This window comes from Phyllopteryx taeniolatus, chromosome 22, assembly GCF_024500385.1.
Source record: "Phyllopteryx taeniolatus isolate TA_2022b chromosome 22, UOR_Ptae_1.2, whole genome shotgun sequence".
Classification (NCBI taxonomy): Eukaryota; Metazoa; Chordata; class Actinopteri; order Syngnathiformes; family Syngnathidae; genus Phyllopteryx; species Phyllopteryx taeniolatus.
Window position 1 is genome coordinate 8653902 of NC_084523.1, and position 20718 is coordinate 8674619.

Sequence of the window (20718 nt, forward strand, 5' to 3'; positions counted from 1 at the left end):
TCGGGCCGTTTCTAACCAGGGAACTATAATCTATAGGTACTAATCACCAATAAATACCCATCACAATTATACATCACATTCCAAAAATAGATAGATTTACGTTCATTTTAATGATTATTTTAGAATTTTTTATTTTTATTTTTTTGTTGTGTAGGGAAGTGACTTAATCACTTGTGTTTTATATACAGTTCTTAATAGATTTTACTTTTCTTTAATTATATAATATTTTAAGAAATAGATACTTTTTCTGTATTTTTTTTCATAGATATGTAAACACACTTCATTAATCCCGTGAGGGGATGTCCAAGAAATATTTTTGTAGTATTTATTTTTGAGTTAAAATATTTTAACATACTCATATTTTATTCTTTCCTGTTTTTATGTATTCATGTATTGTTTTATATTTTTATCAATTAATTGTATTAATGTGTTAGAGGTTGTTTTTTTGTCTGTGTTTTTTTGTAAGATACATACAGTGCAGTAAACTTCATTAAGCCTGTCGTAGGGATGGTCATTAAATTGACTAAAATGTCAATTTTATTTAATTAAAATTCTAAGTTATATATATTCTCGTATTTTTATGAATTAATTGTATTTATTTTTCAGTCCATTTCTTTTTTTTTTTTTTTAATTGCTATTTTTTCCCCCAACGTTGGGCCAATCCATCTGCATTCTGCTATCATGAGAGGCTGCCAGCAAATCAAAAGTATCAATCACCATTATTTTTTTTCTCCTATTCACCAAAGCATTCCAACTACTCAATTAAGACACCGCCAACCTCTCTCTCTCTCTGTTTCTCTCTCTCTGTCTCTCTTTCACACATTCTGCCTCTTGCTCGCTCGCTCACTTGTTGTTTGTCGTCCTTTTGCGCAGCCACAACACGAAGACCACGTCGTGGTTGGACCCGAGGCTCGCCAAGAAGGCCAAGCCGCCCGAGGAGTGCAAAGAGGACGGTGAGTTTCACACGCACGCACACACACGCACGCACGCACACACACAAACACACACACACACACAAACTGTGATGGAGTCTTATTTATGTACTTGGAGTTAAGATAGACTTGTGGTTACAAAGATTCCTTTATTCTCTGCTGGGAGCGAGGCGGTGTGTTGTTTAGCCGCCCCCACACACCCACACACACACACACACACACACAAAGACTCACCACTAACAAACACACACGTGTCGTCTGTCTCCTTCGTCCTTCCTCGGCGTCCGTGACTGATGGCCTTTCATCGTGGTGCGTTCAGGAGCACTGGGTTAGAGTTTCTCCGCTGCTAAATTTAACAAACAGGGCGACCTGTCAGGCGCACGGGGCGGTCAAAGCGCTCTGTTTGCTCAAAATGGCCGCTCGGTTCGACCGCAGGTCTACGCCAAAGCCCAACTGTTTGGATCAGTACACCACAATGGTCGTTAAATAATTAGCTATTAGCGTTGTTTTTTTTTTTTTTTTTTTTTTTTTTTTTTTACAAAAGTTTGATTATTACAAATTATTCTGACTTTGTTCTCGTAACTCGTTACTTGTCTCGTTACAACTTATTTTCCCTCTAAAAACAGAAATATACATTTGTTATGAGTTTTTCTCTTGAAAATAGGCAGCTTTGGTAGTTATATTTAATTAGTGATAGGATTATGAAGGGGGCCTTGAAAAAATTCCCCAAAAGTTTGAGAACCCCAGCGCTGTAGTTATCGTTACATTTTCACTGTGGCAGCGTTGAAAGGCGCTCTCGACATCACAGCCGCCTTGTCATTACATAACCGTCTTGATATTTGTGCCTCCCGTCTCGCTCCATCCAGATCGGGATGCGTCTTTGTCCCACTTCGCTTTTCGCTTTCCTATCCCCCTTCCGCCTGTCTCCTTTGCTTTTGGCAGACGGGAACAAGTAGGGTGTGCTTGTTGTTTGCTTTTGTTCCAAGCTAGATGAAATTTTATTTTATTATTTTTTTTTTTAGTCTTCCTTCTGCGCCAAGCGTACGTTGGCTGGGAAATGAAAACGCCTCTCACCTAGGTTTGGTTCTACGCTAAACGCCTACAGGAAGGCCAAATGGAGGAAAGTATGTTACAGTATCGGTAGGCAGGCGTCAAATATCAATACTAATGTTGTTTCTCTTACAATGGAGTGTTGATACACATTAGTAATATCAATATACCATTAGCATAAATGGCACACAAGCGTCAAATATTTGATATTATAGCCATTTCTCTTATGATACAGTATCGATACGCAAGGATCAATCCGCCATTACTCCTACAATACAGAATTGATGCACAAGTCAAGTTTTCGATATTATAGCTGTTTCGATTACGAAACAGTATCAATACGCAAGCATCAAATATCGATATTATTGTTGTTTCTCTCATAATACAGTATCGATACACGTGTCTATAGTAAAATGCTCATATTCAGATCTATTTTTATAATTATCAAACAAAGTCCTCCATTACAGTTTGGGACTCCCCGATAGCTCAAGCAGTGCCCTGATTGGCTGTCCATTGGTGAAAACACACACGTTGACAGGAAGTGCGACCACACGCACTCGCACTTGCGTCCTTGCAATCTGCTGTCCTCAGGTGTGCGTGGATGTTCTGGAAATACACCCATCAATCATGTCGCTTACTCGCACCCCCCGCACCCGCGACTCTGCTCAAGGTGAAGGAGGGCGCCGCTGCTTCTTGCCTGATAATAACTCACCTGTTACGCACACACACCCACGTGCACACGCACACACACACAGCGGTTAAAGCGTGGATGGTGCGTCAAAGTGTACTGGAGCAGATTTATTGACCCAATGGCGGTGTGCAAATGTGCATCTTAGTGACTGTAAGGAATTTAGCGGGGTCGCAAAGATAGCCTGCTAGCATTAAGCCTTGACATGCGAGGTGGCAATCATGATACTGTCATATCACAACATTACAGCATTACCACGATGCTCCGGATTCACTATTCAAAGCTTGTGAATCGACATTGCATCGGAAGAATAACCGTGATGATTTTGATATTTGATACAGGGTGTATCCTATGAGAAACCGCAATGATATCAATATTTTACACTCGTCTATTGATGTACAATATCAATATTTGACACTTTTGTGTTGATACTGCAATGAAAAATAAACAACTATAATGTGGATATTTGATGCTTGTGAATTGACACTGCATGTCAAGAGAAATGGATAAGATATCGATTTTTGATGCTTGTGAACGATACTGTATCATGGGAAAACCCTACAGGCGTCCAATCCCGAGTGGTGCATCTTTCATCTTGTAAGTGCTGACTGGAACTGTAAAAGTTCCACAGCGGCGGTGTTAAAGGTCCGTCTTGACGAAATGCCATCAGTTCCTTCCATTCCACCTTTGCGGACGTCCCTGACCCGGAAGACGGCGACGGCCACAAAAGAAACACTCGCTTGTTTACGCGTGCTTCTTTGGCGATCAATGAGGTCGGCCCAGGTCTCCGCCGACGCGTTTCTGCTGAGATCCTCACTATGCGCTCCGGAAGGAAGCACAGGCGGAATTAAATGGCTTCTTTTTCCCGCAGTCGCCGCTATTTATCACTTTGAACACGCTGGGAATTGAATCCACAGCTGGGCTGAGGGGCTGCGTTCACGCCAGCCACATACGCATGCATTATCCGCACATCTTGACAGGCCATTTTTAACACGCCTCTGCATTAAAAAGGGATCAAATATGACAAATGATAACATGGGGAGACTTAAGGGAGGCTACCCAAAGGGGGTGAGGGCTCCCGTGGGGTTATGAAGCACTCGAAAGCTTTTAAATTGATGATTTGTCGATAAAAAGATCAGAGAGAAATCAATAAAGGGCAGCGTGGTGCCACAAGGTTGTGGTGCGTTCCATAAAATTGGAACATTTAAGATCTCTGACTGACAAGTGCGTGGAAATACTACCCAAAGAAAAAAAGGGCTGTTTTTTTTCTTGTCAATGTTTGACCACATCTGCAAATTCAGAGTCCTCCTGAATGCATCATGTGGGCGTGACTACGAGGAAATTATCATTTTTGTTTAAAAAAAATAAATAAATACAAATCTGATACAACAAACGGGTTTTGTTTTGTGGTGCGTTCCTTGAAATTAGGAAATTTCAGACCTCCAACTCACAAGTGCACAAACTGCTAACTTCCTCTCCATCATGATTTGCGTCGCTTTGGCGTTCCTCAGGCTAAAAGGACATTTACGGCTTAAATTGAAAGCGAAAAGTAGAGATTCAGCTTTTGCTTTTGATGGTTCGTGTGTGGGAGGAGGCGAGTATACAGGACGCTGTGTGTGTGTGTGTGTGTGTGTGTGTGTGTGTGTGTGTGTGTAAACTAGGCCAAGGAATAATATTATGTAAGCACACAGTGACCATATAGAAAAATAGAGAGTTTGGGGAAAAAGATGCCCGACTAAATTTGAGACTCATTTTTTTGGACGCACAAACTCTCAGAGGTTTTTTCAGACTTAATCATGCGCAAATCAAAACTAGTCTTAATTAAGCCACTAGAGCAATCGTGTTTCTTTTTTTTTTTTTTATCATTTGATGAACTTTTTGGAAGGCAAAATGAGTGGGGCGGAATCTGGGGGGGGGGGGGGGAAAAGCAGTTAGTTTGTAATTTCACCATTCAATTTCTGCCCAATGGAATGAAAGGTGTGTTTTATTTTCTGAATATTATTCTTTGATGTGTGGTTCCAGAGCTTCCGTATGGCTGGGAGAAAATCGACGACCCCATTTACGGCAGCTACTATGTGGAGTAAGTTGGCCGCATCAAAGGCACTCAACGGGACAGCTCAGACTTTTGCTCATCAGACATATTTCACAACCAAAATAAAAATCTATTTTCTTTCTTTCCCGCCCCTCGCCAAGCCCGTTCTGCGGCTCGCTTACGTAACGTGGCGGCGGGCCATTTAATTAATCATAGCGAGAGAGGAGCCCGCCGCGCAACGACTCGTCGGGATCTGTCAGGGCAGAGCTTCGCCAGGGTGAAAATATGAAACGATTTTATTTTTGTTGTTGTCATATTGTAGCCACATAAACAGGAGGACCCAGTTTGAGAATCCGGTTCTGGAGGCCAAGAGGCGACTCCAGCAGGAGCAGCAGATGCAAAGTCAGGGGCTCTCCTCGCTCCCGCTTCCCGCCATCTTCAGAGGTAATCAGCTGCCATCCTCTAGCGCTTATTCATCCGTGGAAATATGGATTTTTATTGCAGCAGCAATAAATCCTCTGAAGGGACTTACACCCACAAGCCTCTTCATTAGGTACACCTGTGCGTGTTTGTGACAACAGTAGCGAGAATAGTCAGAAGCATTGTTTATCGCATAAAAAAATCTGTACATGCATCGATAAATAGTCAAACTGTTCATAAATAAATACTGTATATCCAGAACTGCAGCAAACATAGTCAGTAAACTACACGGATCAATAAATACTCAAACTGTACTGTGATGGTACACTTTACCTGTAGGTAGAAGGTCCCAATATTTTTGCCCTTATGTAATACGAGTCTACATACTTGTGCAACCACTCTGCATTAGATTGGTGTACCTAATGAAGTGTCTTTTTCGTGTCCTTTTAACTCATTCACTGCCAGCCTTCCCAGTTAACATGGATATTTAACTTCTAAAGCCGTCAATGGCAGGGAATGTGTTTTAACCATGACTCTCCACTTGTTGACTTCACTGAAGCGGCAATGACGGGATGGCATTGCCCGTCTCCGTGGCAACACATCCGAGTGAGGCTCTCTCTCTTCCGCCCTTTCGTCCCCTCCAAACGTCAGTACAAGATGGCGGCCCCCGTGCCACCCTCCCCAGATCCTCCGCCGTCCACCCGGGCCTGGCGCCGGAGCGCTGCCGCAGCCTGACCGATCTGTCGTCCCGCTCGCCGCCCGCGGCACGGCGCCCGGCCTCACCTTTCGCCGCCGCCGACGTCTCCCCGTTGCGCCACGTGCTGACCCGGCGGATCAACATGAGCCCCCGCCACCACCACCACCATCAACACCACCGCCGCCACCCGCGTGCCCACCGTAGCCCCTCTCCTTTGTGCCGTTTCGTCAGTAAGTAGGTCGAGCGGCGACCAAGGCGGCAGAATGCGGCGCTCCTTTTCGACTTGCCGTGCTAGCGACTGCTTCCCATTGAGGCACGTGTGACAGGAAGTGAGCTAGCAGCAACAATAGTTAGCAGCGTTGTATGAGGTGAAATTAAAAAAAAAAACCTGTCAATAACTGTATGTGAGTCAATGGATACTAATATATGTCCATAATTGAAGGCGAACAGCAGCAAGAGTAGTCGGCAGCAATTGGATGAAAAAACTAAATAGTCCAAATGTGCATCACCAAATAGATACAATATGTACAGCTGCAAGATTATTCATTTGTCATGCTAGCTCCGGCTTCCCGTTGAGGCGGATGTGACAGGAAGTGAGCCATCCCGCCGCTTATCTCCTTTCCCAAATGGTCCCAAAGTCTTCTTCCCTCAATGGAACTCTTCCCTGATTGACAGCATGCCATTGGCTGAATTCACGCTACTTCCGGATGTGACCCCCCCCACCCGACCGCCACCCCTCCTCCTCCACTGCACCTCTTCCTGGCCGCCAACATTCCTTGGAGGAGCACGAGTCATCCACACCCGCGTTCCCTGCCAGTATTCTGACCTTTTGGGCGAGCTTTTCCCCCGACCCGCACCGGCTTTGAAGACCCTTCGATCCAATCCTGTCAAATGCGGAGCCGTTTTTTTTGGGGTTGTGTAACAGCTGTGTTCCGTTTCCCGCCCCTTCGCAGAGAAGCCGCTGTTCACGCGCGACCCCACGCAGCTGAAAGGCAGCTTCCTGTCCACGGCGCTGCACAAGAGCAACATGGGCTTCGGCTTCACCATCATCGGCGGCGACGAGCCCGACGAGTTCCTGCAGGTGAAGAGCGTCATACCCGAGGGGCCGGCCGCCGCCGACGCCAAGATGGCCACAGGTAGGAAATGGCCTGACGCGGGAATGTATTATGTTGGACATGGACAAAAGTATTGGGACACAACTTTATACTTCAAGTAGGTGGACTGTCCCAATACATTTGGCCACCAATTTTGCACTTTTGCACCTTGAATCACGACTTTATGAGCCCCATTTTCCTACTCTCCACCACCATTTAATTTAGCGTAGTCACTCCTCAACTTTTTAAGCCTTCCTACATAGGCGCGGCGCACCCCCGCAAACACCCGAGGAAAAAAACAAATAAGGCCAAACCAAAGCCTCCGTCTCCTGCAAAACCCCCTCATCAATCCTCATCCCGCCTCACCAGATGCGGCGTCCTACTTCTTGTAGCCCACGCTAGCACACAACACAAAGTGCTGCTGCGGAGGTGTGACATTCCCGCTAACGTTATTCCGGCTGATTTGCTTCCCTCCCGCATGACAGCGGCATGATGACACACACGCGGAATCACAGCGAGACGGGGAATGCAAATGCAAAAAGTGCGGTAGGGGATTTAAAAAAAAACCCCAAAAAACAGTGTACTTCGATGGCAAACTGTCAGAGAGCGGCGACATTTTCCCTTCGCCGATGTCCCTGGCCGGCGTAAAACAGATATTTAACGGCTGCTTTTATGACGCGCTCTCTTTTGGAGTTGGCTGTGCGCTGAAGGTCATTCAGCAAGCGCATGCTTTGTGTTTTAATCAATACAGGAGGGAGCGTTACTTTCCTTTTTTTTTGCGGCTCGTAGACGACAACTAGCCGCAGCCACTACAAACACGACGTTTAGACCAAAATAAGTTATTTTCCGTGCAAATTTACTTGAGAAAGCTGATCATCATGTACAGTGAACGCCTGCTGATTCGTGATTGGCTCTTCAACTATTCGAAATAGGTTTTTTGCTCTCCCTGTGATGCGCGGTACACGATGGCGCCAACGCCCTGCCTACTAGGAAAGTGGTTAAATTGGCGTCACGGAAGTATTTCGAAGTGATACATCTCGACTAAGCGACGAAGATCTTTCGATGTCGGGGAGAAGCTAACTGTAGCCTGGGTTGTTAGCGAAAGTTACAAGAGTATTCGCCGTAACCTTCTTTTGTGAAGTGAAAATTAAATCACAAAATGACAAAAGGAGCAAGTCCGACCTTCTGACATCACTTACTAGGCCACGCCCCTTGAAGCCACACATCCAACACATGAATACTACGATACCTACAGTAATTACACTTGATAAAACCAGTTTTTTTACATTTTCCTTTATGTTTTGATACAATACAGTGGTAGTTTTCGTCATTAAAAACTGTCATGGTGTTATTTGAAATTTTGCGTATCAAAATTACGATCTTACTGTTTTGTTGTAACAGCACAAACACGGACAAATATCAACTTTGTCCTCGTGTTGCGCAGGCGACGTGATCGTATACATCGATGACGTGTGCGTGCTGGGCACCACCCACGCCGACGTGGTCAAACTCTTCCAGTCGGTGCCCATCGGGCAGAGCGTGACGCTGGTGCTGTGTCGCGGTTACCCGCTGCCCTACGAGCCCGACGACAACGACGCCAACAGCGCCGCCATCATCTCCCCGCTGGGCATCGTGGAGCAGCGCCCACTCATGGCGAACGGGCGCCCCGGTTACGACAACTACCTGGACTACATCTCCCGCACGGCCCGGTTCGCCCCGGACGCGAGTCAGGATCACCAGCGGCCGCCGGACGCCCACCTGGACACCCCGGACGCCGTCTCGGTGGCATCTCAAGGCGAGTTGCTGACGCTGACCCTGGTGAAGGGCGGCGACGGCTTCGGGTTCACCATCGCCGACGGCGCCGCGGGGCAGCGCGTCAAGCAGGTTCTGGAGTCCGGGGGGTGCCCGGGGGTCAGCGAGGGCGACCTGATCGTGGAGATCAACAAGCAGGCGGTGCTGGGCTTCACGCACGCCCAAGTGGTGGAGATGCTCAAGGAGTGCGCCGTGGGCACCGAGACGTGTCTGGTGGTGCAGAGACCCGCGCCAGGTAAGCGCGACTGCAGGCGGCGCCGTGCCCAGGAGGACTCGTTTACAGTACTTGACTGCCACCAGGATGTTCGATTTTGAATTCATTTTCAGCCGTTCCGAAGGTTCGGCGTCAGCTGCCTCTTAAATACGCTGCAGGTAATGTTGCATGTGACATTTTAGCATCGTGAAGTGTCACATAAGTGAAGATTTTAGGAAAAAAAAAAAAAACCTATAAAAACGTCTAGCTAACCACACCGTTTTGGATCAAAATGTCCTTTTTCAAGTGCGCAATCATTTTATTTCCGCTGTTTTCGCTCATCATCATTGAAACCCTTGTGAATGCAAAAAAATCATCATTATTTTTTGCATTCTATCCTAACTAGACACAGTTATGGAATGATTATTTGATTTTCCCGTAATTACAATTTGAAAAGCTAAGACTGCGCTCTGCTTGTTTTTTGTTTTGTTTTTTTTCTGCCCCCCCCCACACCCCAGTGGCGAATAAATGCAGTGCAAAGTCACCTTTTTTCCCTCACACAACTGCCGATTGAGCGCCATAGTTTTGGTCTTGGCTTGGTTTGCCCGGTGCACGTACATTGCTTGCAAGAATGCAAGCATCTTCTTCGTTTGTCGGTTCATTAAGATGGTCGCCTGTAGAAATGGTAAGAACCAAAGCGTCTTAGTGTCTTCTGCTAATGATGCATACGTAAGTTGTAAGAATGAAAGCATCTCCGTGTTTTATGCTGCGCGTTGTTGATTCGGGTAGGTGGTCCCGTACATGAGTGGTAAGAATTAAAGCATCTTCTTTGCATCTTTGCATTCAAGATTGTTGGTTTGGTTCATGATGGTCGCAAACATGAGTAGTAAGAATTAAAGTCGTTTTTTTTTTTTTTAGTGTCTTCTGCTGAGGATTGTTTTGCTTCATGAAAACGGTCGCATCCATTTGTAAGAATTAAAGCTCCTTAGTGTCTTATGCTGGAAATTGTTGGTTGATGAAGTTGGTAGCACACAAAAGTAAGAATTAAAGCATAGTCTGGCCTCCATAGCAACAAGTTTCCATCTTTGTAAGTGTAAAAGTGTGTTTGTTCTCTTGCATTTACATTCCAGGTCACTTTTCGCCGCGGAAGAGCTGCAAGCAGGTAAAAAAAACGCCAGCCTGCTCGAGCCGCCGCTGGCTCGTTTGTTCGCTTTTTTTTTTCCACGGAGGAAAACCTGGAGCGTGTTTGACTAACTCTACTCGCACTTCACTTTCGTCTTTTCCGAGCTCGCAGCAATTTGCTCCCTTGCGCTTTTTTATTACGTCTGCCAGGGACGCTAGCAGGATTTCGCAAAGAACGACATGGGCGATCGCCGCGCAATTTTGTACTAGATCGATGCGGCATGTGGATCGTATTTTTGCCTGAAATAACTTTTTCCCATATTCGCCGCCGTTCATATCATCTCCGAATATGATATTTGCACGTTTGGTAGGCAAAACAAAAACATGCGCCTCCGTCCCGCTTATCGCACATCCTGCGGCGTCATCTCGGGCCGTCTGCTCGGTGTCACGCCGCCTCTCGTCTCGTCATGTTAGCGCCTGGCGGCTCGGCGTGGACCCAGTGTCACGCACGCATGCACGCACACACACACACACGCACACACACACGCCGCTCATCCTAAACTGTCATGTCCTCATTAAACGATGACATCATGTGACACCGGCGCGACGCTTCATTAGGTGCACCTGCACGATATGTCACGAATAATCATCATTATGGAATATAACAAACATATTGTTGCATGGCCACACAGCAGTTTTAATAACGCAACTCATAAGCTTGCATACCTTCTAGGCTTCCACTCTCTCTGTCACATTTGCATCCAAATTAATTGAGAAGTGAGTCGGATTTGCTACAAAAATAATGCTTACTTAAAAAAAAAAAAAAAAAAAAAAAAATCGAATTAATTTAAAAGAAATAATGCAGTATATCCTTGCGGCTTTTTCAATTTTATTAATACATTTACATTGATGTAAAAACAGCATTTGTATTGGCTTTGCTGTGATAACAAACCGTGAATAATCACAATAATCAAAAATGTTACAGTCAATACTGTAGGACAATAAATGTTTTTATTTGTTTTTAAATTTCATATATTTAATTACAATAATGCAACGGGAAAACAATGATTAGGATTTGATACAAAAAGTTCTGTTTTTAGTTACTAGCAGAAGTATTTTGCCCCTGCTGCTGACCTTTTTCCCCCAATATTAATTGTTTATATAATCCGGTATATAATTACCAATTTTTTTTTTTTTATTGAAAAAAAAAAACGTTAATTTTCAAACAAGCATAATGTTTGACTTTAATTTGATGAGATTAACCCTAAATAATCCCATGGGAAAGACAGTAATTGGAAACCGAAGAAGAAAATCTGAAAATGTTCCAATGATAACAATACAGTGGGAAAATATTCCACTATAGTTTCATGATATTAAGAAATACAATAAATGATGTGTTGCTATGCTTAAATATTCAACCATAGTAACATTTACAGTAGATTCAAGCAAATATAATGTTAATTTGAATTCATATTAGGTCCAAAAATGACGTATAAAGAAGTATATTTAAGATTGAAAGAAGGCCCCTGGGTGCTGCCGCTATGCTTTGCAGGTGTCGGAGCAGCGGGAGACCCCCCGGGGCCCGAGCAGCCCGGCTCGGACCTGCCTGTCGGCCCCCGTTATGTCCCGCAGCGCCCCCTACCCGAACCGCAACCACCACCCGAAACGGCAGCACCGAGTCCTCCACAGAGCCTCGGTGCCGGACTCGGCCCCCGAGGCTCTGACGCTGTCCGAAGCCGAGCCGTTGGGCCTGTATGAGAAGTCCGGGACAATCTTTGAGAGTAGGCGTAAGTACCTGCAGGTGGATGACAAACAAGCGGCACTAAACAACGATTGACCTCCTTTTGACACTCGGTTTATAGACTCCGAGGAGGTTTACGTCCTAAATGCTGTCAATCAGCACTGTGAACAACAGATGATGATCTTACCGCTGAATTATAAAATGCCGAAACTACTTCTTCGCTTGTAAAATGTCCGACTTTTCCCCTGCAGTCCAACCTGTCCTTGCTAGCCCAGCAAGCTTTCTGAATTTATGCAAGTGACTCAATTCCAATCGTCAAAAATCTGATTTACCTCGCCATCCTCCAATGTGAATCAGGCCTTCATCATAATTGGATGCAAATCGGATACGAATGGAAAAATCGTATGAATGTTAGGCACTAAAATGGCAGTCGGTCTATACTAGGTAGTTAAATTCATATTTAGCTAGCTTGACAAGTACTTAAATTCCGCAAACGACGTGTAATGAGACACAATTCCAAACCTTTTTCTCCCCCATGTGGCCAAATTCGGACAATAAAACAGGCTATCTGTGTGTAAAAAGCATTGAATTGGAAATTGGTATGTACGTAACGTATGATGACGTCTTATCACGGGACGCCGAGCGTACATTTACATAACAGGTCAAAAGAATTGTCATGTATTTCTTTTATCGGAACATTTTTGGGCTTCGATTTTCGAAGACAACACAACTTAGCTTTTGTCGATCTTTGCAAGATTTATTAGCGTTCGTGTGCATTTGTGGCGTCTACGAACGATCTTTTGAGGCCAGAATCCTATTTTGTTGTTGTTGTTATTATTATTATTCTAAGGTGTCATTTTCATATTTGCCCACTAGGTAGTGCAGAGTATCACGGTGCCTTGGTTTACGACTTTGAGATTTTTGTTGTTGTTTTTTTCCGGGAAAAAGGTGACTTGGCACTGCAAAATGTTTTATCTTGATTTCGCTCGGATTGGGTTTTTGGTTTGTCAACGCTGGAGTTTATTTGAGTTGGTGCGGGCAGGTAGCTGATTTTACCTACGCGCAATAAACAAGTGACAACCTCATTAAGCCACTGTAAGCACTTCCTGACTTTTATGGCTGATGGCGCTGATGTTAATACTGAGCAGGGCCTTCCCTCCCGTCTGGTTCCCACAATCTTTGTGACTTATTTACGGTTCACGGAGCACACTCGCCTCTTTTTCTGTGCAGAATCGGGCCCCCCGAGGACGACTTTTCCCGCAGATTCCTCCTCGGGTAGAGTACCTCCGTCAATTCAAAACGGACGCTCCGTCCGCGGGCCGCTAATGCCGCCGCGTGCGATTGTCACCCGGCAGGGTCGGAGTACCAGGACATGGAGGTGAACTTGCGGCGGCAGAAGTCCGGCTTCGGGTTCAGGGTCCTGGGCGGGGACGAGGCGGGCCAGCCTGTGAGTCCGGAGACACGTGAGAAGGCTCGTACGGCCGTGCCGTTTTGTGCGCGTTTTATTTTTATTTCCATAAACACTCTCACATATATAACACATATTAAGGGATAGTTTGGTTATATGTCATTACAATATTTAAACAAATACTTTTTAATTGAAATGTATTTTTTAAATAAGTCATAATACTTATTTTGATTATTTTATGTTTTATTTGAGATATTTCAACAAATTAATTTTTAATTGTTTTGTCATTTCCCTTCATTTAAAAAAAATATATTTATAACAAAGCATAATATATATAAATGTTTAATATAAATATTAAGTAATAAAAAAATGTGAAAAAATATGTAATAACGTTTTTATTTTCTATTTTTTATTTTTATTTAAATGTATACATACTGATCAAATTTAACAAATGTAATATTTTCAATACTTTTAAATGTTATTTTGAATTGTCTGAATCCTTTTTTTTTTTTTAATTGAAAAATAGAAAAAAAAATGGTGAGATGCCTTGTGTAGATGATGATAAAAATTGAGTATTAAATATAGTAGATCAAGGCGATCTAACCATCTTAATTAATGCGGAGTTAATAGCAGCTGTAACAGACATTACACGCAGCTTTTGACAGGAAGTAGTCAATAACGGACTTCCTGTACGTAACCGTCCATTTTGTGTTTTGCCCGACAGATCTTGATCGGCGCCATCATCGAGAAGAGCCCGGCGGACCTGGACGGGCGTCTGCGGCCCGGCGACGAGCTCCTCTTCGTGGACGGCGTTCCCGTGGTGGGCAAGCCGCATCGCTACGTCATCGACCTGATGCACGGAGCGGCGCGCAACGGACAGGTCAACATGGTCATCAGGAGGCGGAGGCAGGGCCCAGGTTTGTTGAGCTCATTTAGCGCATCGAATAACCCGAAGCATTCGATTCCGGAAAAAAATGTCAAAGCAAAAATTCTGCCTCGAAGTTTCGCAGCGATCTGGCTAACGGGTTAGCCGGTTAAGAGCGAGTCAAATCTACACTTTCATTTGCTGACACCCACGTCACTCACCGGGCCTGGCCCCGCCTTTTAAAGACTCAAAAGTCACAGAATTTGTTAGCCTAATACTGGTAGCGAAATTTTTAACTACGAATCTACACAAACAAAAACAATTTTTAGCTAGCACATTGGTATTTTTTTATTGATATTGTGACAATAATCTCAAAATGGCTTCCATATTTCGATACGAAGAGTTAATGTCGGCTCTTGACATCCCCCTATAGGCGACTCCTGTCAGGAGAACGGCCGCCACTCGGGCTCGGTTTCCACGCAGCACAGCTCGCCGCGCAGCGACCTGACGTACGCTAACAGCGCCGGCGTGGCCGCCCCCGCCGACGGGGGGTCGCCCACGACCGCCCAACCCAGCGACGTCCTCATCCACCGGAAGGAGAGCGAAGGCTTCGGGTTCGTCATCATCAGCTCGCTCAACCGGCCCGAGGCGCCCTCCGTCAACCGTAAGACACGGACACATGTATCGGGGCACGGCCCGCGGAATTGCGGTCGCTGACCCGCCCGCGCGTTTCCCGTCCGACAGCGGTGCCGCACAGGATCGGGCGCATCATCGAGGGCAGCCCGGCCGACCGCTGCGCCAAGATGAAGGTGGGCGATCGCATCCTGGCCGTCAACGGCCAGTCCATCGTCAACATGCCGCACGGCGACATCGTCAAGCTCATCAAGGACGCCGGCCTCAGCGTCACCCTGAGGATGATCCCGCAGGAAGGTCAGACTTCTGATTGGCTCAAATGGGTTTTTAGCGCCACCTGTTGTATTACTTTATCAAATAGATGTTTTGATATACTCTATATATTTGATATATTATCTTCCAGCGGAAGTGAGCCACCCGCCGTCGGCGCCCACCCCGGAGAAGCAGAGCCCGCTGGCGCAGCAGCGGAGTCCCAAGACGCAGCTCCCCTCTGCCGTCAGCTCGCAGCCCGGCCCGGGCGCCCCCGAGTCGGGCCGGTCCGACGCCAAAGCCCACCGCAGCCCCGGCAGCGGCCAGCTGCCTGCACCCCCGACGCAGACGTACACCAACGAGGGGAGGTATCACGAAAGCCAGAGAAAATGCATTAGAAGCAATTCAAGAAACTAAATTTATGATTTTATTTTTATTTTTTTTTAGGATTAAAGTCCAACTCTAACTTTTGTATAATGTTCCCAGTTACAGATCAGAGGTGAAAGCCCGACAGGACGTGAAACCGGACGTCCGCCAGCCGCCGTTCACCGACTACCGTCAGCCGCCCGTGGACTACCGGCACCCCCCTGTGGCCGACTACCGCCAGCCGCCCACGCCGGACTACCGGCACCCGCCCCTCTTGGACTACCGGCCGCAGTTCGCCATCCCGGACTACCGGGTGCCGCCGGTGCAGGTGAGCCAGAAGAAGCGGGACCGGCGAGTCACTCCGCGTCTCCCCGACGTCATGCGGGAACGTCGCCGCTTTGTTCTCAGCTCTCGCAGGACTTCGACTTCTTCACGGTGGAGCTGGAGAAGAGCGTCAAGGGTTTCGGCTTCAGCATCCGCGGCGGTCGGGAGTACAAGATGGATCTGTTTGTCCTCAGGCTGGCGGAGGACGGCCCGGCGTTACGCAACGGCAGGATGAGGGTACGGACGACGACGCGAAACGCCGAAGCGGGAACGTTTTTGTTTATTTGCATAATGTTGCGGGCTCATCGACTACAATTTGTTTCAATGCAACTTCCTGCATTTTTTGTTCTTCCAAGGAATTTCTCATTAATGACATCATACAGATGACCCCCCTAAAAATCCCATGTTTTTTTTAATATTAATATATGCTATGTGTCGACCAGCAGGAGAACAAATAAAAGAAAAATACATCAGCAATTCTCAGTACGGTATGAGAACCGCTAGTGATACATGGGCTCCCTCTAGTGGTATGCCAAAGAATCCCTGAATTAAATGTTCAAACTGTGCATATATAAACGCGGCTTTCACTTTTTGTCTTTCATCCAGCGCAGTTCAGTTGAATTTAACGCAAGTACAGTACATTTGCATTAATGAATTAATCGTTGAGAAATCCTTGTTTTCAAACACGAAGCTGCTGTGTTTTAATATTATTGGTCATTGTTGTGTGCATAATCAAGCAATAAGTCATGAAATGGACATTAATATGATTCATAAATAAATCACAAAAATAATCATGAAAAATAAATGAAAGAAGTTAAATACAAATGCAAAAAAAGAAAACATAAAATGGGTAAAGCGTTAGAGAATCATGTTTTTGATATTTTGATCTTTCTAATCTTTTGAAATTCTTATAGTAATAAACATACATGTTCATAAATGGTATTTATAAACTTTAAAAAATCCCCAATAGAAATAGCTTTGGATAATAATCCTAACTGAAAATATTACATATACTAGAAAATTCAAACAAATTCCGTGTGTATGCAGTGTCACGTGAGTTGGATCCAGATTTGGCCCAAGTGTAAACGGAACATGTCAAACCCAATCTCCAATCCTCAGTTTGTCATTTGTAGTGCTCGGTTTAAAAACAAAGAAACAATCTCCAAACGTTCCGTCAGGTGGGCGACCAGATCATCGAGATCAACGGTGAGAGCACGTGGGACATGACGCACGGCCGCGCCATCGAGCTGATCAAGTCGGGCGGCAGGCGGGTGCGCCTCCTCCTAAAGCGGGGCACGGGCCAGGTCCCCGAGTACGGTGAGTCCGCATCGCATCTACGTTGTGGCTAACATCGCCCCGATGACGACGGGCTCGTGGCTAATCCTGTCCTCTCTCTGGTCCGCTAACCGCCGCGGTGTGACTAACTGATTGCTCTAGGTTGTCGCCCCCCCTCTTTAGGAATGGTATCTTCCGCTCACTCCATGTGCATGAAAAGTGACACGCATGGCGCCCCCTATTTCGTCCTCATGGGGCACCCCAAGGACACGGTTTGTGACCGAGCCAAATCTTCTTCTTCTCCTCACTCACTGTCGTGTTGTGTGTGTTCCTAACATTTTGAGCCTCTTCCGAAGCCAAATAATATGAGGAAACGAGCTCTCGCTGTGCTTATTTGCATACCAGACAGTTATGCAAATCATGTTTGTTTTTGGTTGTTACTTTAGCGCACTAATGCTATGCACTTGTGTGGTGTTACATCATCATGTGTGTGTTTTTGTGCATCCAGCAAAAGACAACAAAAAAGGAGCTTTTTTGGACATAAGTATTGCGACACACCTTTTGAATCATCCGTCCATGCATTTTCTGTACCGCTTCATCCTCACAAGGGTCGCGGGCGGGCTGGAGCGAGTGGCGGGCTACACCACTTAAGTCCTGCAGGTGTCGATAGCGTGCATTCAAACTGTTGCTGACCGTCGAAACAAATCAACAGCAATGTAGACAATTTCCCGACATCCCTGGGCTCGCCATGCTAATGCTACAAACAAAGCAATGTACTTCTCCCAATCCTTAAGACACACAACTCCAACCAAAGTGAGACACAGGCGCATGTTGACACACAGCTCCTGTGTTAACATGATTTTGAAACGCACAACTCCCTTGGCAACACATTTAAAGGCCGCATACAGACAACTTCTTTGGTAATGTGTGTTTACACGTCAAAGAAAGAGCCAGAGTATCAAACATTTCCGCAGTAACCTTGAGTTTAAGCTTCAAGGAGACACAGGTGTGTACAGCCTTGCTTGTGCTAAAACTTATGGATGCTAATGTTCGCGTTGATGTCGCCGCCGCCGCCGCCGCATGGCTTTGAAGTCGTGCTGAAACGATGAATTGAATGACTTGAAGACTCGGTGCTTTATTGAACATACGGTAAGAAAACAAAGACGGAATGAGCGCGTTCATACACGAGGCACTCAACACGCAGACTTGCTAATGGTTAGCCAGTGAGCCGCTAACTTGCGCGCACTGACTCCCACGTCAACTCACCAGGTCAGGCCCCGCCTTCTAAAGCCACACACACTCAAAGTCGCAAATAATAGCGCAGAACATGAGGGTGGCGACCGCAACAACAAGTGTTTGTTTAGTTTTTATCTGATGAATCGATGGGATCATCAGTACTTAGAAGTGCTTCCCTGCGGCATGCGTTGAATTTTCACGGCACGCCGGGTGTTGCAGTGGCATGCTTCCGTGGTGGCGGTCCGCTCTTTTTCGCCGTTCCTGACCCGTCGTCCGTGCCGCGTCTCTTCCAGACAATGGCGCCACACGGGACGCTCGCCCTTCAGCCTCTCCAAGCCTGCCGGAAGTAGCCGCGCCGCCCGACGGCCTTTCGGCGCCGGCGGCGAGCGTCGGGAGCGACGGCGGCAGGTCCGCCCGCGAGGGTCGCGTGGGCGAGGAGCGCAGAGCCGTGCGAGGACGCTCCACCGAGAGAATTCCCAGAGAAAGCGGCTTTCCCGCCACTCCCGCTGTGCATGCGAACGGGAAGAGCGGGCCGGGCCCGGAGCCCGGGCGGGAATCGGCGGCCGGGAAGTCCGCCGTCTCTCCGGGGCCCTGGAAGATCCCCGGATCGGACAAGCTTCCCAGCGCGCTGCGGGCGGGAACGTCAGGCAGATAACCCATCGACCGGGCTCCTCCTCCTTCTATTTATTTGACTCCAGACTAAGTTATTGGACACCCTCCACCTTAAAAACTGGACGTTCATCCACTTTTGTTTGGAGAAATCAGCCGAACTGAGAAGCAATCAAATGTAAGCAGCTTTTTATATGAGAACTCGGACACAACGGGGTCTATTTTCTCGGACTTTGCCTTAACCGGACTGCGCGGGCCCAACAACAATCACCGTGTAAATAAGACAGAAGGCTGAGAAACGACGCCGAGGAGGGCATGGAGTGCCTTAGGAAGGAGCGGAGACGTTTTTAAAAAGGCTGCTAGTAACCATGACGACCATACATGACGTACTGTGAATTCGATTATGTCACGAGCTCGTGTGCTTTTATGTCCCACAGGTCCTTAACTGTGCCAAAACGGCTTTGCTCTTGTGCATTTTTTTGTACAATCAAGTCTGTATCGACAACAGTGTTTCGAAGAGGGAGAGGTCGCGCTCGGTTGCCACGGCGATAAGGGCCCATCAAGCACAACATAGAAGCAAGCGTCTTTGTCTTTTTCATCACTTTTGTTGGGCGACAAAAACCAAAACGTGTGTGCGTGTGTGCGTGCGTGTGTGTGTGTGTGTGTGTATTGACAACGCACAGCTCAGAATCACTGTGTAGTGTAAAACAAACTATAAAAAAAAGAAAAAACACGACTCGGTGTTCTATTGGTGGTCACCGAGGCTTGTATGAAAGCGGAGCAACTATTTTTATTAATGAAAAATGCAGCACTATGAAGATATTAACTTTTTGCGGAGTTCCCCGAAATCTTGTATGATACTCTGATGAATAAAATCAAACATTGACACAACAACAGCAAAGCAATGCGGGAAGTTATTTTGTGCGAAAACATGGTGAACTTTCTTGTCAAATCACGGAAAAACATCATTAAAAAATGTTGATGTATTAATTTTTAGGTTCAGTCACGTGCCGAATTAACCGGGGTGATGGGTTTCAAAGCAGCAGTTAATTTTCATTTGTGGGAACCGCCCCCCCCCCCCACCTGTGTGTATATTAGGAAGTTAGCGTTAAATTTGCACATTTTCAAATTTTGTTCTGTTCACGTTTGTGATTTCTTATTCTATTGCACCATACGCCATGTTTAATCTTAAATTATGTGCAAAAAAAGGCATATTTTAATGCAATCAGTTATTATTAAAGTGGCTAAACGAGCCATTGTAGGACATTTGCATTGTTGTAGTATCCACATTTGTCCACACGAGGGAGCAAAGAATGAAAATGTCTTGTTTTTGCCTGAATGGCCACTGGAGGGCAGTGTCATCTCACATTTCTCTTTCCTCATGGCGTTCGACGTTTATTTTTTTATTTTCTTGTTTTTGTCGCAATGATTTTGTAAATTCCTATTTCAAAGACGTGTGCAATGTACGTTTCCTTTTTGCAATTTCCTCTTTCTCCTCCTGTGGTTTACCGTCAACAAGCTCTACTAACCCCTTTTTTTTGTATTCATTTACAACCCCAATTCCAATGAAGTTGGGACGTTGTGTTAAACATGAATAAAAACAGAATACAATGATTTGCAAATCATGTTCAAGCTATATTTAATTGAATAAACTACAAAGACAAGATATTTAATGTTCAAACTGATCAACTTGATTGTTTTGTAGCAAATAATCATGAACTTTGAATTTTATGGCTGCAACCTGTTCCAGAAAGCTGGGACAGGTGGAAAAAAAGATTGAGAAAGTTGAGGAACGCTCATCAAACACCTGTTTAGAACATCCCACAGGTGAACAGGCTAATTGGGAACAGGTGGGTGCCATGATTGGGTAGAAAAACCAACATTGAATGCCCGTGACCTTCGATCCCTCAGGCGGCACTGCAGCAAAAACCGACATCAGTGTGTAAAGGATATCACCACGTGGGCTCAGGAA

The 20718-nt window shown here is 45.9% G+C and overlaps 1 protein-coding gene across 8 annotated transcripts in view; it reads left to right on the forward strand.

The window, feature by feature from the left end:
* magi2a (membrane associated guanylate kinase, WW and PDZ domain containing 2a) overlaps nucleotides 1-20368 on the forward strand; it is a 66468-nt gene extending 46100 nt beyond the window's left edge. For 4 of the 8 annotated variants that reach the window (XM_061761923.1, XM_061761929.1, XM_061761930.1 and 1 more), the window contains 18 exons: nucleotides 874-953; nucleotides 4693-4750; nucleotides 5025-5146; nucleotides 5774-6049; nucleotides 6773-6955; nucleotides 8358-8960; nucleotides 10049-10080; nucleotides 11593-11827; nucleotides 13012-13056; nucleotides 13137-13252; nucleotides 13914-14106; nucleotides 14488-14718; nucleotides 14799-14984; nucleotides 15091-15304; nucleotides 15423-15630; nucleotides 15711-15863; nucleotides 16805-16943; nucleotides 18431-20368. In XM_061761923.1, coding sequence (XP_061617907.1) covers nucleotides 874-953; nucleotides 4693-4750; nucleotides 5025-5146; nucleotides 5774-6049; nucleotides 6773-6955; nucleotides 8358-8960; nucleotides 10049-10080; nucleotides 11593-11827; nucleotides 13012-13056; nucleotides 13137-13252; nucleotides 13914-14106; nucleotides 14488-14718; nucleotides 14799-14984; nucleotides 15091-15304; nucleotides 15423-15630; nucleotides 15711-15863; nucleotides 16805-16943; nucleotides 18431-18792 — 3436 coding nt within the window. In that variant the 3' untranslated portion in view covers nucleotides 18793-20368. Of the gene's footprint in view, nucleotides 1-873; nucleotides 954-4692; nucleotides 4751-5024; nucleotides 5147-5773; nucleotides 6050-6772; nucleotides 6956-8357; nucleotides 8961-10048; nucleotides 10081-11592; nucleotides 11828-13011; nucleotides 13057-13136; nucleotides 13253-13913; nucleotides 14107-14487; nucleotides 14719-14798; nucleotides 14985-15090; nucleotides 15305-15422; nucleotides 15631-15710; nucleotides 15864-16804; nucleotides 16944-17084; nucleotides 17174-18430 lie in introns of all 8 variants that reach the window. The other 4 variants (XM_061761925.1, XM_061761924.1, XM_061761928.1 and 1 more) reach the window with 4 other exon arrangements.
* The last annotated feature ends 350 nt before the right edge of the window (nucleotides 20369-20718 follow it).